This window comes from Sturnus vulgaris, chromosome Z (assembly GCF_052056855.1).
Source record: "Sturnus vulgaris isolate bStuVul1 chromosome Z, bStuVul1.hap1, whole genome shotgun sequence".
NCBI lineage: Eukaryota > Metazoa > Chordata > Aves > Passeriformes > Sturnidae > Sturnus > Sturnus vulgaris.
Window position 1 is genome coordinate 79672729 of NC_142283.1, and position 17715 is coordinate 79690443.

Consider the following 17715-nt stretch of genomic DNA (forward strand, 5'->3'; position numbering starts at 1 on the left):
TGTTTGTTCTAATTTCACTAATAGTTTGGAGGTTTATACATCAGTAGCACTCTCTGTGATACAAAAATTCAGCTATCCTGCTCTCCAAGAGGATGCTCACTGCTGCATCAGCTGCAGAGTCCTCCCAGATCTTGGGTGCACTGAAGGCATGACAGTTTGTGAAAAGATGTTTTTTCATAATGTTCACCTTACTAGCCTAAATTTGGTCTTTTCTCCTGACATGGGAACAATATGACTCAGAATAAACATGTCAAAAATGTGCAATTCCCAGTGGCTGTCAGGGGTTTTAAGACTTCTAGACCACTTAGATGCTTTCAAGATCATAGCTATGGTACCAAGGCTTCTTCAACACGTGGAAGAATATCAAGAAGCAGCTCCCAGAAACATATTTCCAATAGTGCAGTTAGGCTAGTTTTATTGGCCTGCATTTAGGGTGTCACATAAATAAACAGTGCAAAGGAATAACATAATATAAAAAATTATTTTTCACATTTGTTTGAACCTGAGTAACCTGTTGATCACATATTCATCCACACGTATTTTAAATCTTAGCAATGCATCCTATTTTTTATAGGAAGGAGAAAAACTGTTTTACCAATGCATTGAGGGTTTCTAATGACTGTGGTGGACATTGAGTAATTTCTCCAGCTATGGGAAAGCAAATACTCAATTTAAAGCAAAAAGGGGGAATATCAAGCCAAGAAGAAAATTAAGTTGAAATGGGTACCTACAGCTGTACAAAAGCCAAGCAGGAAAAAAAAAGATAGAAAAGTATTAATCTTCCCAATGATGCTAAACAGCTCAGTTGTCTTTGAACTCTAAAATGCCTGTAAGACTCAGTTTCTAACTACAGCTATTTATGAGGGGAACAGTCTCAAATTCCCTCAACTAGGAGACTGATCATAAAATCAAATGCTCACTTCTGGTTTCATATCCCAAGCATCTCCCCAGATTTCCTTCAAATCTCCCATCAAGTTTCTGGCTCAACATCATAGGAAAAAAATAGTCATTAGATGTGTCTGTTTTTGACTTGCATATGAAAATAAATATTCAGTAGTGTGCTTTTAAAGGAAGACTGAACATAAGTCTTCATTAACATCCACTTCAATCTGTGGGCAAGCCATCAGCTCACCAACAGGACCTTGGAAACCTCATCCAGAAGTTAAACAACAGATGGGGCATTTTTATGAGATTGGTTTTAACCTTGGTATTAAGTCTGAGGAAGGTTTTTATACCCTCTTAGGTCAATTCCACCACTGAAGTCTGCATTGATTTGGTCGATCCTTCACAAATGCTAAAAATGTTATCAATTTTTTGCATGTCTGGGAAACAAGAAAGATTTCAGGAGAATAGCTTGAGAAGCAAGAGCAGCATAAAGAAAAAAATAATGTACTATGAAAGTGTAACCTGACTGTAAATAGAAGCACATCTATAGAGATTTTAAATTGCCACACAGGTATTTAAACACAGTGTTATTGTCACATTCATCCAGACTATTTTTCCTGCTACAAATCTTACATCTAAAATCAACACAGCTCGACTTTCCAATTTGTGCTTGTCTGAAATATGGCATAGCAGATATTACTTCAAAATTTATATATTTGAATGAAAATACTATAGTTTTATTCATCCATGATTCAACTTTAATCAGTTACTCTCACCAAAGAACAGGCATACAAATGTTTTCATGTTTCAACAACTTCCAGTTATTATTAATTTCCCTGTCTGCTATTAGAAAATTTGGTATGTAGCCACGTCATGGAGAGATTTAAACAGTAAGATATTTCCAGTGCTCTAATCTGATGGGTTAGAAGTTATCCTTCACCTTGAAGCTGCTCCCACTCTACCAGGTGATTCAGTGGGTGACGAGATGAGGACAGGCTGCTGAGCTGTGCCCTACCCGCTCTGCCCTCCCCTCTACCCCATGGCTGATCCTAAGCCACGCCTAAGGGTTTTGCTAATAAAATAACATAGGAAAGGAAAGCAAAGGGAAGGCTCAAGCCATTCGCAAAAGCAGAAATATGAGAGCTGCTGATGCACGACCTGTGCCAGCAGAGATGCCTGCAGCAGCCAAAGGCACAGGGCGAGCCTGGTGCCTACCTTGACGCCAATGTTAACACATTCTGCATCCAGGATGTTGAGGATCCGTGAAGTGAGCCCGTCACCTTTGTCTCTGGCCAGCCAGCACTTGCAGACAAAGTTGTACATGACGCCCTTGGTGGGCACGACGATGCTGAGCTCCTCCATCAGCCAGCAGCTCTCAGGGGTGGCCCCATCGTGCCCCACCTGTGAGGGACAGAGAGAAAACACCTCCTGGGGAAAGGGGATTTCTGTGCATGGGAGTGATTCACCTGGCCGTGAAGGACTCAGAGTTTGAGTTACACCATCACAACAAACCATTCCCCAAGGGAAGGGAGGGAACTCTGAAATAGTGCATAGGTGAAATAGTGGAAAAGCAACTGCTCTGCATGAGGGAAGGCCAGTCTCAAAAAAAAAAAAAAAAAAAGCAAGGTAGACTGGGTAGACTGGACTGACCTATATGAAAACATGTCCAGTCTCTTGTCCCTTTGCTCCTGTGCTGTTCACCTCTATATGCTCATTTGCAGTTGGCAGCAGACACAATTCTCCACCTTTACAAGCCTTTCCACTTCTGGCACTATACTTGGAAGTGATTATTCAAAGCTTTATAGCCGAGAGGAAAGATGCTCAGCAAACACCCACATGTATTATTACAAGCACTTCCCTCACAAATCCACATATAAGTGAAAATGTATGAGGCTGATTCTCTGCTTCCCCTCCCCGTAGACTGCAAAAGCTCTCTCTTTGTATAGGAGACAACAGATGGAGTTTACATCTGTAGCTGGTTGATTTTCAAGGACCATCTCCTCCAGCCTCAAGAAAGATCTACCCTGAAGACCAGGAAGTCACACAAGGCTGGCCACAAGCCCACATGGACGAACAAGGAAAAAATTTAAGTGGAAAAACGAAGAATACTAGAGGTGGAAGCAGGGGCAGAGGTCTTGCAGAAATACAGAGACAGTGCACAAGTGTGCAGGGATGAGTTTATGAAAGCCAGAGCCCACCTGGAACTGAATCTGCCAAGAACCAGGGTATCTGCAGGTATATCAGCAGCAAAACAGTGTTGACAGTGTAAATTACTCCAAGAACCTACAAGTGTCCCCCTTAAAGAAGGTTGAAAATTCAACCTGAGGCAGACTTGGAAGCAAAATTATGCATCCGGGTTGATGTATGAACCTTAGTCAGTCATTCCAATGAGCTACCTGTCCATAAAAGACCTACCCGCACTTCATTATTTTCAGAGAATGTGTTGTTTCTGTCGTTTCTAGGAAAATGAGGTCCTTAATCAAAAAAGCTCACTGGTTTTTGTTTTTAAATTATTAGGATATTTAGGGAGGCTCAGAAAGCATTTTTTAATAACAGATTCATCTAGGGTGATATATCTGTGGTATCTATTTTTTTCCCAAAAAACAAGTGATGTTTTCTGTCTGATGGTCTCAGCCATCACTGCTATTAGGAGTATTATTGCTGTACTAATGTCTGTGCAGCTGCAGAAAATTAGAGCTAACCACTAGGGAAATTCAAGTCTACAATGGATGCATTAATCCTCTGATTCTTGGGGTGTGAGGTGAATGGGAATATAACACTTGCCTTCCCATTCCCTCTCTGCCAGCTTGGCTGAGCACTTCCAAGCCCAAAGTCAGAGTCTTTGTTCAGCTCTGTTGCAGGATGGTGTGGATGAGGCAGTGGGGAAAGTTCAGGGCCATGGTCCTGCAGTGACAAAGCAGCTGGAAGGAAAATCCTAACGAGCCCAATGAAATTTGCTGTTCTTTTGGGTTCACTACACAACCTCACCTGCTCACATCATGGAATCATAGAACAGTTTAGTCTGGAAAGGGCTTTAAAGCCCATCTCATTCCAACCCCCTGCCATGGGCAGGGACACTTCCCACTATCCCAGGTTGCTCAAGCTTCATCCAACCTGGCTTTGGACACTGCCAGGAGTGGGATATCCACAGCTTTCCTGGGCTAATTCTCATTCCAAGACATTGCTAGGTGCCACAATTTCACAGCAAACTTTAACTTCTTTGGTATCAGTGACAGCCAGAAGGAAACAACCTTTGCATCCAGCTGTCTTGGAGAACCTGTGCACAAACCTCAAGGACCTTCCAAGGAACTCAGGAACAATGTAAATTCTGGGACAAATTCAGTTAGTGTCAGCTAAGTCTTCCCTATGGCTGGATTTTAGGAGCAGAGCACCAGGATTTGATTTTCAGTTCCAGGCAAATCTTTAGACAGAACATGCCAATACAGTGAATAATGCCAAGCCACGGCCACACCAGCAGCATAGCCTGGATGTGCATATCAATATCACAAGTGGTTTGGGCTGAGATATTTGATGTAAATTAGAATGACAGAATTTCAAAGGCAGGTACATCCTTACTTGGGCTGTTTGAAAACCTTTGTAACTTATTCCTACTGTCCTTGAGGGACTGCACATCACTGAGACTGAGATTCACAACTTATACTGAGCAGCTTAGGATCACACAGAAACTGGATACAGTGGCAGAGGGAAAAATCTGAGAGAGTATTTGTGGAAAGAAGGTTCAGAGAATACTAGAGAAACCTGAGGGTCAGGCCTGAGGGACTGGACTTGCGTTTGCAACATTTGTGTGTCCTTGATTTTCCCCTGAGTTCATGATGGAGAAAGGCTCTGAAGCAGAAGAGGTTTATGAAAACAAACCAATGCAGGACTCTCCTAGACATACTTGAGTGTCTCTGCAGCAACAACAGTCTAGGAACAGAGATACTTTCATTCATTAGGAGAAGAAATGTTAAAAATTATTTTGAAAACAGAGTATAAAGTGTCTACACTGAATAACTTGTGTTATTTATTTTCATGCTAGAGTGTCTATTAAAGTCCACCAGTAGTAAATACTATATCTGTAGGCTTACAAGACAGGAGTAAATGGGCACCTTTCAAATTACATTGTGTTTCACTATTTCTGCTTTCAGTGGAGTGTATTTGTAGCAGGAGCATAATACCAAACTAGAAGTAGCATAACTCTGCAGATCTCACAGTCCTGCTAAATGGTACAGACTGCTGCCAGGGTTATACAGAGGGCTCCTGGAAACTTAATCCTCACGCTATGCTGTTTTCACATGGCAACTCACCTTCAGAACTGCTCACCTTCTACACAAACAGACAAATGCCAAACCCAAGAACGAACTGTTCCTCGCTTTTCCCCAAGTAGATAACTAGCAATTTTCTGCAATGTCCCCGAACACTGCAATTTTCTAGAAGGAAAATGCGGACGGATGCCATGGCAACCACGGCAGACTAGCACATCGATGTCATTGCTGGGACACGGGTCCAAAAGAAGGGACCTTCCAAGCTGAGGGCACTGCATGAGAGAAGGCAGAAGCCAGGAGCAGGTGGCTCCTTCAGCTGGGGAGTTACAAACCAGAAGGCAAAAGTGAGCCAGGGTGAGGCAGCAGGCTGGTGAGATCACTGAGTACAGGGGTGAAAGAGTGCACAAGAACATCACCAGCCTGAAAGATATATGTTATTTCTTTTTCTAGCTCTCTACATTTTGTTTGCAACCTTTTATCTTCTTTCCCATTTGTATTCCTTTTCGAATTAATTTTTGCCTCGCCTCTGCCAATTTCAAAGTGTCTTCTACTTCCTTCTATTTTCTACCCATTCCCTACCCTATTCACTGTATCTTTTCCAGCATCTCTTTCTATTTCTTTCTTCAGGCTGCTCTTCCTGTCTCTCTGACCCTGAGGGGTGATTCTGTCATTTTCATCCCTCTCTGTCCCACTCCATGACTGTTTCCATGTGTGCACAATCCAGAAGAGAAGGATGGATACGCTGGCTTCACTATAGAAGTTTGACCTTGAGATGGGCTAGACAGAAAGTGCCACTAATACACATAATAACCAGGCACTGGGAGTGCATTAAGAAAATGGCTTGATAATAAACTCAAATCTGATACGGAGATTTCTCAAGATGTCAGAATTCATTGCTTGAGTGAAAGGTAGCAGTAGTGACAGTCTCTCAATGGCAATAGCAGGACATGCAGACACAAAGATTTTCTTATTAATTAGGATTTCTCTTTCTTTCTTGTCTCTTTCCAATTATCCTGGCACACACACATCAACAGATAGGTTTACTTCCACAGAGGGATAGGGGTAAAAATAAAATTAAATAGGCTCCTAGAGTCCTCAGGTGCCGTGGTTTTTGTACTTGAGGTGCTGGAGCAAGCTTTAAGGAGATGGAACTGCAATACAAAACAAGAATGATGTACACAAACACTCTGGAATATTCATGTGAAGTTTAAGCCCAGTGATGGAAAGTCTATGCAAATTGTGTCTCCCTGAGCCATAACAGAAAAAATGGTTCCTGTACCGAAATCTATTTGTGCACATTACTTACAAATTATGATTAATTTTCTTCTCTAAGCCTGTGTCCTCCAAGCTGTGAAAACAATTTTCATGTTTAGCTAGGAAATTATACAAGATTTGTTTCTCACGATTTATGAAACCCAATTGGAAGTAGTGAAAAAAATCAACTAAGAAAAAAGACCGATGAAGAACTGCATCCTGGGAAGCTTCACTGCATCTGGCAATTGAAGGGATTAAGAAAAGGCAGTGCCAGAGACGGGACAAAACTGAGACATGTTGTAACTTCTTTACAATTCACCATTGTCTTCCGCTTCGCGAGGATCTTGGTTTTAATGCAAAGTAAAGCATACTTATTTACAGGTTCAGACACGTGAAATCTCATCACCACAGTCCTGTTTGCATTCCCTTTAGTCCCGAGAGCCTTTCCTTCACTGCTAAGAATAACAGAACCACGTGCTTTCTTTGGCCACATATTCCATACGCCTCCATCACTCGCGCTGCGCTCACAACATACCTCCACTTTTTTGATCTCCCCGACATCTAGGCCCCAAACTGAAAACTTCTCCACGGAGCCGTCTGCAAACTCATCCTTTCCTTCTGGGAGATCCAGCCATAGCCTCTCAGTCTGCACTTTCTGGGGGCCCATGATGATGATGAACACGCGGCTGTCGGTGCTGGAGTCGTACTCCGTGCCCGTGGTGATGGTGATGTGGTACGGGATCACTGCAACAAAGAGAGGCTTGTTCATCACAAAACCCACACACATGTGCACTGGGACGAGACTGGAGAAAGCCAGGGGCTCATCCCATCAGAGGGAGCAGCTGTGCATGCCAAATAGGTTCACATCCCATTGAATTCATTTGGAGGAGCGATAACATCATGCTTTGTTGGGCTACAAGTGTGCTTTGGAGACTGCTTTCCCACAGCACGCCTGGGACTGAATTCTGCAAGGGTTAATTTCCCCAGACGACCCTACTGGCTGCCAGGAGGTTATAAGTCCAGATTTCTCCCTAATGCATGACAGAATAGCAAAAGGCTTGAATCCTTATTGACACCAAGAGACCTTCCTGAAGATGAGTCTGAGCACCTAAATCTTAAACAGGCTATTAGGCCAAAGTGATCTTACACTCCCCGTTCAATAAAGACAAATAAATCTGTGCTGACTCCAAGGTAAGCCATCACTGACTGAATGTCCCAGAACAACCACAAATGCTCTCCTTTGTGCCTCATTCAAGGATTGCTGTTATCTATGGGGCAGCTCAGGGTTTCAGCATCCCTGTACAAATCCAGACAGAAAGAGAACAATCCTTGTATTAAGGGTAAGTCACTCAATAATTCTATGCGTTGCATAATAATTTTGGTTAGGGGGAAAACCTTCAGGGCAAGGCTTGGTAAAAGAGGAGGTGTTTTTTTCTGTGGTTTTCAGAAATTTCAGTTCAGCTGTTAAAAGGGAGGAAGTGCCAGACTGCTTTTCAAGGGCTTTCCAAAAGCTCATTTGGGTACGCCGAGCAGGCGGTGCAGAATTGGTCGCTGAATACTCGTTTGATTTCTCAGAACATTTGTGCAGGGCTGTTCAAACAGTTCTGACAAGACTCAGAGCTCTGAAACTTGCTTCGTCACAGACTCAAAACAGCCTGGCTTCATCATCACTTTTCTGATTTGGAAAAAAAAAGAAAACCAAAAAAAGTTTATAAGCTGACAAAAAAAAGAAACTTGGCTGGTTTTCAAATTACCCAAGATTGACATCTAATTTTGCTTTATGATGACTAAAAACATTTTTGAGGTGGGGGTTGTACTAAAAATTCACATCAGACTCAGAATACTTGTGCAATATCAGGGAAGGCATAAATTCATGCTGATCGAATCTGTCCTTACCTCTGGACAGAGCAGAACCCAAAAAGATTTGTTCAGCCCCAATTTGAGGATTTTGTGTACCAACACAAAATGAGCTGATGATTAGGCAAGATTTGTTCTCCCATTTATAGTATAATTTACATTTCAGTGGGTGCATCAGCACAGTGATGCATTTAGCAGGAAGAGTTTCGTTGTAGTCAAGGCAGATTTTATAAGAATAAAAGACTTTAGACTTTTAAATAAAGTATATTTTGAATAGGGACATTTTCTTTCATACAGTTTTTGTCCTGTTCTGCTGTGACAGACTAAGTTCAGAGAACTACCAGCATTTCTAGCTGATCCTTAAGCCAAAGTACTTGAAACACCTATAAAAAAGGAACTACAACTTAGAGTAACTATAATTTCCCACTTTAAATAATGGATACGGAGACATAGAGCAGCTTACTATCAGTGAGCAGGAAATATCCTTTGCTGTTCTTTCTTCTGAAAACTGGAAAATAGATTCTTAAATTAGTTTACCTTCCTCCCTGTTGTCTCCCTCTTTACCTGGGACTTATATTTCCCTTTTTTCAAACACAGGAGAATGAAAAACCTGCAGCAAGTGGCCACAGCAGGACAGCACAGGTCCTCCAGCCCATGTCCCTTTGTCCTTGAGTGCCAACACAGGGTTCAGGCTGCTTGGGGACCGTGTTCCCCCCTCAGGAGGGTGGGTTTCCTTAGGGATCCATCCATGCCATTTCCAGGGCTGCCTTCCAGCATGGGAGAAGGTTCCCAGCTCAGATCCGAGCATCATCCTTTCCCTGAGCTCCATCCTCACATCCTCCACCTCCTGCCTCTCGAAGGCATTTGCCAGTTTGACCTCAGCCCAGCCAGGACTGGGCTGAGTGACAAAAGTCACTCCCTTTCCCAGCCAACTCCCAGTACCACTTCCTGAGTGAACTAGCTGAGCTGGCTTTTTATCCAGCTCAGAAGGTGGCTGCCTGGCTCACCCAGTCCATCTTATCTGACATTCCTTCAGGAAGCATTTTCCTTAATGAGGCCATGTCACTGAGCACAGATAGTGGTGATGACAAGCTCCAGGACTCAGAGAAAAAAGACCACCCTGGCACAATGGGGACGATGGAAACTGTCCTAGCTCTGCTGGAGAAAGGTTCTCATGGGAAATGATGGTATTTTACCCATTATTTGTGAAACTACACAGAATGCCAGCATGGCAGATGTTATCCATTGTCACAGCACAGAAGTAATATCAGAAAGAACATGGAAATCACTTATTTTTTTAATTGAGCACAATGGGGGATTACAAAAGAGTGGCTGTCCCAAGACACATGGGTTGCAGGCCAGGTTGAGAGATGTGCAGCACTACATCTGCTTCCCAAAGGAAAGGTGTGGGACGTGCAGCCCAGGTATCACACCACAACAAGCCACTGGGCATCAGGGCAGCTGCAAACCATCCGTGTGACCACTGTGTGAGTCCCCCTGGAGAGCAATCTTAAACTCCTAAGGAAAATTACATAATTTTCACTTCATTTACCACGGAAGTTTAAGATAAATTTAATCAATTTGCACTTGCTGTAGATGAAGAGCACATAGACAGACAGTAACTGTGATGCAGCTGCTGCTCAGTTAGTCAATAAAACACAGTATTGTAATCACACATCTGAAATCTTAATCTAAAGCTAAAAGGCCCCATGTAGGATATCAAAGAACTCTAGGTTCAATTTAGTTGATAAGTCATTGTCCTGGAACACAGAGGTAGTAAAAAAAAGGGTACATAGATCATAAAATCATAGAATCATAGGAAAGCAAGGTTGGAAGGGACCTTAAAGTTCATCTCATTCCAAGCCCCCTGCCATGGGCAGGGACACCCTCCACTGGACCCATGTGGCAGCTGTTGTGATGCACACTACATATGGCAAGGAAAAAGAAACCTGAGAAGTCCTAAAAATAAATCACATTTAAATTCAAATTAAATAATATTTCATCTTGAAATACCATTTCGTTTAAGCTGAAGAAACAGTTTGGAAACACTGAGTTTGCTGTGAACTTCATTACTTATTCCTCTGTTGAGGTCAGAGAGCTGCAGGAAAAGCAGCAAACACGAAAACAAAAAGCTCTGATCCAGCCTTTCCCAAAGCAGTCACAGCACAAGGAAAGGAGAAATAATTTGTTGTTCTGCCTCTTCTTGCCCTTCAGCAGGATGAACTGAAAGCCGAGAGCACACGGATGCATGCAACCAAACACTCAGGTGTGACTACTCACGTGAGCCTTCCTCTGCTGCCTTGACCAGGCTGGATTTTTTGGGCTCCTTCAGGTTGGCATTGCTGTCCTGGCTGGACACACTGAGAGAGGAACCATCCAGGCTGTTCCTCTCGCCGTCGTAGCTCTGGTTGGGAGGCACGTTTGGGAAGGTGTGGGGAATAGAAAAGGTGTAGAACTTTCAGAAAGCTGTGTGAAAACGAATTTCAGGGTGGAGAAACGGGAGGGTAATGAGGCTGAGCACTCATGTAGTCAGCTGTTCCCATGTGCCTCCAGGAACAACGTGACAAGAAATGCCTGTAGCTCCCCAGGTACCTTTTTGGCCAGTACAGCTCGAATAAATGTGACTTGTATTGTACTGGTGGTCTTTCATTTACTTCATTGGTAACCCTGGCAGGCCATTTTGGATGTGTGTTGCATTAAAAGAAAATATAATAGACTTAAGAGTCTTGTGAGTTGTGACCTTTTCTGTGCTACCTGTCTGAAATTGTCTGAGGTTGTCTGAAATTCAGATCAATGGAGCAGTGCCAGAGCTCATAGAATCATAGAAGGGACTTTAAAGGTTATCTTGTTCCAACCCCCCATGGGCAGGGACATCTTCCACTATCCCAGGTTGCTCCAAGCCCTGTCCTTGGACACTTCCAGGAATCCAAGGATAGCCACAGCTTCTCTGGGCACCCTGTGCCAGGGCCTGTCCACCCTCACAGGGAAGAATTTTTTCCTAATATGAAATCTAAACCTACTGTCTTTCAATCTGAGCCCATACCCCTCTCGTCCTGTCACTCCAGGTCCTTTTAAATTGTCTCAGTTTTTCTTGTCAGCTCTCTTCAGATACTGGAAAGCCACAATTGGGTCACACTGAAGCTGCCTCCTCTCAGGCTGAACAATCCTAATTCTCTCAGCAGAGCTGCTCCATCCCTCTGATCCCCTTGGTGCCTCCTGTGGATTCACTCCAGCAGCTGCACGTCCTTGTGCTGTTGGAGCCCAGGGCTGGAGGCAGCTCTGCAGGTGGGCTCTCACCTGAGCACAGGGGCACAGGGGCACAATCCCCCCTGCCCTGCTGCCCACGCTGGGGGATCAGCCCAGGGCAGGGGGGTTCAGGCTGGGGCAGGTCCAGCTCTCACCCACGGCACCCCCAGCTCCTTCTCCCAGGGCTGCTCATTAGGAACAGGTCAAATATCATAAGAGGCAAAGTACTGCAAACCTGGGTGACATGAGACACCGTTTGGGTTTGAAGAGGTACTGACAATTCATTTGGTGTCATTGTCCAATGAATGTGAGGCTTTTGCTACACTGTCAAACAATTAAAAAAATAAAAAAAAGAGTAGAGTGATTAGTTTTTCCTGGTTATGAATTGATATAAGCAACAGGGTAAGCCTGTCCACAAGCATTCACAGCGTTGTGAGCTGCAGTTTTATGAGGCAGCATATGGCAACACTCATCCATGGTGTAACTCCTCTTACATCCGCTCTGCTGCCTTCAGGATGAGTCTGGGCCAATTCCATTGATGATCATTTTAGTGGTAACTGTCAATTAAAGCCTCTCTGTGTTTTGCAAAGTGGACTCCTTAAATAAAATGAACTTATAATCAGCTGCTTTATTATGTCTCACTGTATAGAAGTAAGAGAAGTCTATTAATCTTGTTTGCTAATTTTAATTAGAGTATGTACCTCGAATTCCAATTAGCTGCACTAGGCCGATAAGCAATAGAGAGAATGCAAGTAGAAAGGACATTTCACTGAAAAAAAAAAACGTTTTGTGCTTTGAGTGGTAGCAAAGAGACCATTTTACATCTGGCAGTGGTGGAATAGGGATTTGGAAAGAAAAAACCATCCAGTCCAAGTGAGGATGAAGTCAAAGGACCCAATATTTGGGTTGGGGGACTTTGAACAGAGGAACCCATTGCTAACCTGCTTTGTGGACATAGCAAGGACAGCAGCAGGGAAATGCTGTCTATCAGCAAGGTAGTGAACTCTCATCTGAAGGGTTCCACTTACACTCCTTGATTTTTCTGTTGAAATTACAAATTACAGAGCTAATGATAATGGGCTGAGAGTGGTCTTACTTTCAGCTCTCATCTGAAAATCAGAAATTCATTTTGGATAAGCCAAAAGCTCCGAGTCTCTAATGAGCTGCCTTGGACTTCAGCCAGATATTAAATAATTTTTTTTTTTTAATTTTTTTTTATGAATAGCAGTGGAATCTGCTTTGAGCTGCAACTGTACCTGTTCGTAAAGTGTACGCTCTATCTTTTTGTCCTCTTTCTTTTTGGAGAGCCAGCGTTCGCACAGGAAAACAAATGATTCCTCTGTGGTTTCATCCAGGATCTCCACTTTTTCCAGAAACCAGTCAGGACTGAACATACTATTGTCATGACGAATCTTGATCTTGTACAAAATGCCAAGGTCCACAGCCTGTATTGTGAACGTGTCCTCCTGCAGAGTGTTCAAGAGCAGTTGATTCTGTTAACAAACTCTCAACAGATCATCTACTGGAAAAAGGCAAAAAAAGGGAGACTACAGAACACGTATGTTTAAATTCCATATTGCTGGATGGCGTTTGGCTAAGGGCTTTGCAGAAGTCTATAGAGGCATATCTGTATGCTAAAACTGTTCTTCAGGGAAGTGTTTTAAAGCCTGCTTCTGCTAGGAGGGGAGCTGCAAGAAACACCACTTTTACGACCAGTTAGAATATTGAAACCCTGGGAGATTTTTAAGTATGCTTCCCTTTCTAATCCAGGTAGATTTGTATGAACAATCCAGATAAGACAATCCTGCCATCATTATATCCAAGCGACCCATGGGATGACCACAGAGCATCACTTTTGGTGTTATTTTCCCAGATACTGCTGAAGTTTAAGTCCCATCAATTTAACAAATGGTTTTGGTGAATTCCAGCAGGTACTGTGCACATTCAAACAGTTTGCACAGGGACTGTGGGAATCTGCAGCTCACAGCTCAAGCCAGTTTCCATGACCAAGCTCATAATTTGTCCATCAGTGACTTCATAGGAACATCTGCCTGTTTGCTGCAGTGACTGCCAGTTGTAACACCCAGCTGACAATCCATACAAAGCATTTTAAGAGGTAATGAATGTGGTAAATGGAATCAATCAATTCATCCCTCATAGGAAAACTCAGCCTATAAAAGGCAGTCATTGACTTGATAGGTTAAAGACTGAGAAATGGAAAGTGTCATTAACCCTTCACATTTTTACCTGTCCTCTTTCAAATTTGTTGAAGTTTGTTTCAGATTTACTGAGTTTTCTTTCTCCCATGTCCCCCAGGTCTCCGTAGATATTTAGGAAGACATTGGCATCTGTCCCAGCACCATAGATATCCCCAGTGAACACGCTGATCTTGTATGTGTGAACTGCAGAAAGAAACAGAGATGATTTCTGGTCAGATGAAATATTAAGATCTGTGTTAGGTACTGAATTTACCTGAGAAAAAGTTCCCCATATTTTCTGCTTGTCACCTGTAGAGGTATTAAATCCCATATGGTTTTTCTCTCAGGTTTCCAATCCAAGGACTGGAGAATCCCTGGGCTGACATTTACTGACTTTCCTTTTCTCTGTCTAATCAGTGCCTGTATGTTGCTTTGATCACACAGTTCACAGTTAAAAAAGCAAAGAATCATTATGGTCATTACTGGATGGGAAGTCAACAGAGGTGAGGGAACTCAGCACCTTTTCATGCAGAGGCTCGAGGGACATAGATCTGGGAGCAACTCATTCAGTGCTGTGAATCCTTAATACTCCATCTTCCATAAACAAAGACTGGGAATTCAGATGTGCAATTACTGCAGGAGTCAGTGGCATGTATCTCTATAAATTCCCCAAACAGACAGAGAACAGGTTTCTGGGTCCTTTTGCTGAGAGAGTATTTAATTAAGGAAGGGCAGGATCTGTGCTGTTGAAGTACCCTTTCTCTTTAGCTTGCTCAATGATGAGACAATAAAACCTCATCAAACCTTTAGTAATGTGCTTTACTAAACCTCTTAAATACTCCTATTTTTATTTTGCTACTCTTCTTCCAATTATATGGAGAAAACAAACAGTTACTGAAAGCACCCTCTCCAGGAAAACAATGAGGGTCTGTGCAAGTCTCTGATTACCCTGGTGGCATATGAGCCATGGAGAATGCCTCCCTGAAAATCCCGGGGCAATGCAAATGAGAAAGAGGCACAAAGTCTTAGTTAGGATTCTGTGTACGTTAACAGCGTTGAAGGAAATTGCTATATTGTCTTTTTCTTCTTTCACAGTAAGACAGACCCCATTCTGCTTTGTCATCCATGAAAGATTTCCATTGATTTCTCTGAGAAATGAATCAGAGTCATCACCTGAGAAAATCCACCAGGACTATGTGCAGTGCTGGATTTTCTGGTTTTCCTCTTTACATATGTCCTTAGAATTACAGATCCATATTTGAGAGGCAACTGCTCCTTTAGTAATGAAGGAAGCAATGTATATTGTCTAATTAGTCGATGCATCCATCTTGGGCTTTTCCTTGCTAGTTCTAGAGACCTCCAGGACTAAACCCCAGCATATTATAAAAAAAAGATGATCCTCAGAATACCACGAGCTGATTTTCCATCACTGTCATTTACACCGTGTCACTGCTCAAGATGTATGAGGACTCACAGACATGCAGAAGATTTAATTATTGGCTCAGATATTTTATATCTAAAGCAGAAGTTCCCAAACTTAGCCCTAGCTCCACGCCAGAAGAAACTTTCAATCATCCAGAAATTCCCTTCTGTGGATTGTACAACTTGTTTTAAGGTTTTGCCTTCGGAAGGAAAAATGAGTCACCTAGGTTAATTAACAAATGGTAACTGATTCAAGGTAAAGCACCAGAAATGAACAAGTTAAGGAAAATGTCATACAGCCACCTAGACGTCATAGAATTCTTGAATCATCAATTTGTTTGGATTGGAAGAGACCTTTAAAGGCCACCTTGTCCAACCCACCTGCCACGGGCAGTGACACCTTCCACTAGACCAGGTTTATCAGAGCTCCAACCTGAGCTCAGATGTTTCCAGGAATGGGGCATTCACCACTTCTCTGGGCCACCCTTGCCAGTGTTTTACCACTCAGTAATTGATTTTTCAATTGTCTTTGCCACTGCAGGAAAAGAAATTTCCCATAAGCTACCATGTAGTTCCTAATAGGAGGAAGGACGACACCAGTCTTCCTTCCAGCAAGGCACCTCTTCCCTTGGCAGTGGAAAACAATCCACACTGATTCCACCCTGACAATGTTCTATAGTGAGTGGAAGTCAGACTCTGAAAGAAAAGCAACGGTGAGAGAACTTGTTTTCTCAGATGAATCATCTTGTTGCCAGATGCAAGAGTCAAGAATTAAAATGGCAGCTGAATTCCTTTTGCTCTGCTTAGGATGAGGAAGTTCATGACCTCTCTCAAGGACTTAATGAGCTCTGGGTGAGAAAAGGAGATTATTTTCTAGAGGAGAAAGAGGTACAAACAGCTAGGTATACAAGGAAACAATGACTTTAGGGGTGAAATTTCATGTTTTTTTCACTTGCTTCACCTAGCAGTAAGGCCAAACACTGAACACAATCCCTTTATAAGATAAACTCAGAATTGAGTAGGAATTTTTTCTCCTCTTGAGAGGCACCTTAATGAGGTGAAGGTGGCTGCAATGACCCAGGTTTCTAAAGGCTGTGCATTTGTACGTGAAGGGCAGCAGGCAAAACAACTTCGGGAGGAAAGAGGAGCATTAATGAGGCTCCTAGGATAGGAAAGGAAGAGGTAGAGTGCATAGCACAGGAGAATTTGGGCAAATGAGTGAAGAGGTTAACAAAGCTTGGAATATGAGATGTAAGAATTTTGTTAGGCATCAGAGGAGTCATGGAAATGACGGGTGTGGAAGGGTGTCTGTGACAAATTCTTAAAAGTCCCACAGGAAAATAATGATATTATTGCACAGAAGTGCTCCAGGTGTGAGAGAGGCCGGAGAACAGGAAGGGAAAGAGAAGTGAACCAGCATGAATGTGTCTGAACCACACATCCGAATGTTTTGTTCCAGAAAACCAGTCAAATCATCCCTACCTACTCCTAGGACTCTATTACCTTCTAAAGGGTCTTCAACTTCTTCCTCAATCTGCTTGAGTGTCCCATCCTTCATGAGCTTCTCAGTGAAAATATCAGATGGCACCAGTTCTCTGACAGTCTCACCATCGTCTTCAGACTTTGCAAGCCATCTTTCACATGGAAATGTGACAGTTTCTGAGCCCTGAAGTACACATGGAAGAGGAAATCTCTTCAAAATATCACAAACACATACTAGCATTTCCCCTTTGAAAATACTCTGACATGCAGGCAAGGATTTTCAGCTCATGTATGTGTGCGTGTGTGCATAGAGGCAGACCTAAAATAGTACACAGAAATGTAATTTCTCCAGAAAGAGGACATCTGAGGAGTCTCAGAATATGCACTCAACATGCAGAAAACAGGATTCCCAGTGGGTGTGTGAGAATGGCTGTATGACCCAGTACATCTCTGCCCTTCCCAGTATTAAAGCTTGTAAATTCCTAATCAGGACTGCACCATTCCTGCTGAAGCTGTGCTTTATTGAGACTCTGCAATTCCTCTTCAACCCTTATTCAGGCAGCATTTTCTTTGAAGCCAGTAGGGCTTTTTTTTTTTTTTTCTGAGCTCAATACTTCATGATTTCGCCTATAATTCTGTGACTCAAGCTGGGTTCCAGGCAATTCCCATACATGCAATAAGAGGAGAAAAATGCTGATTTAATTTTTGATCTTTTGTTTTGACTTCACTTTGGTGGAAACAAATATGATTTATATCATCAAACAGACAAAAACAATAGAACATGTGCTTTCCACTTGGTAAACAAAATTAATCCCAGACTATTCATTAAGAACAGACTCCCATAAGGCCTCCAAGATGGTAAGATGCAGGCAGCTTTCTGCATGCTGGGCACCCCAGGCTATGACTCCATGAAGAGAGGAGCATGAGCCACCGTGCAAGATACAGAGGCCACAAGTCTGAACAGAAGAAAAAAAATGGAAGTTAGTTTTAATCTTTTAATCTCACAGTAAATAAATACAGAAAAAAATAAAAGGCCTTTTCTTTACTGACAAGCTCATCATTTATCTCTTACCCTGAACTTTCCAGCATAGTGTGTGGCAACACTT

General features: G+C 42.7%; 1 protein-coding gene across 1 annotated transcript in view; it reads right to left on the minus strand.

Annotated features, from left to right (window-relative positions):
* Positions 1-17715, minus strand: part of LOXHD1 (lipoxygenase homology PLAT domains 1) — a 77801-nt gene that overhangs the window by 37065 nt on the left and 23021 nt on the right. The window contains exons 12-17 of the mRNA XM_088156251.1: positions 16631-16793; positions 13755-13909; positions 12764-12973; positions 10542-10665; positions 6940-7148; positions 2101-2286 (exon numbers count right to left, since the gene is read on the minus strand). Coding sequence (XP_088012377.1) covers positions 2101-2286; positions 6940-7148; positions 10542-10665; positions 12764-12973; positions 13755-13909; positions 16631-16793 — 1047 coding nt within the window. The remainder of the gene's footprint in view (positions 1-2100; positions 2287-6939; positions 7149-10541; positions 10666-12763; positions 12974-13754; positions 13910-16630; positions 16794-17715) is intronic.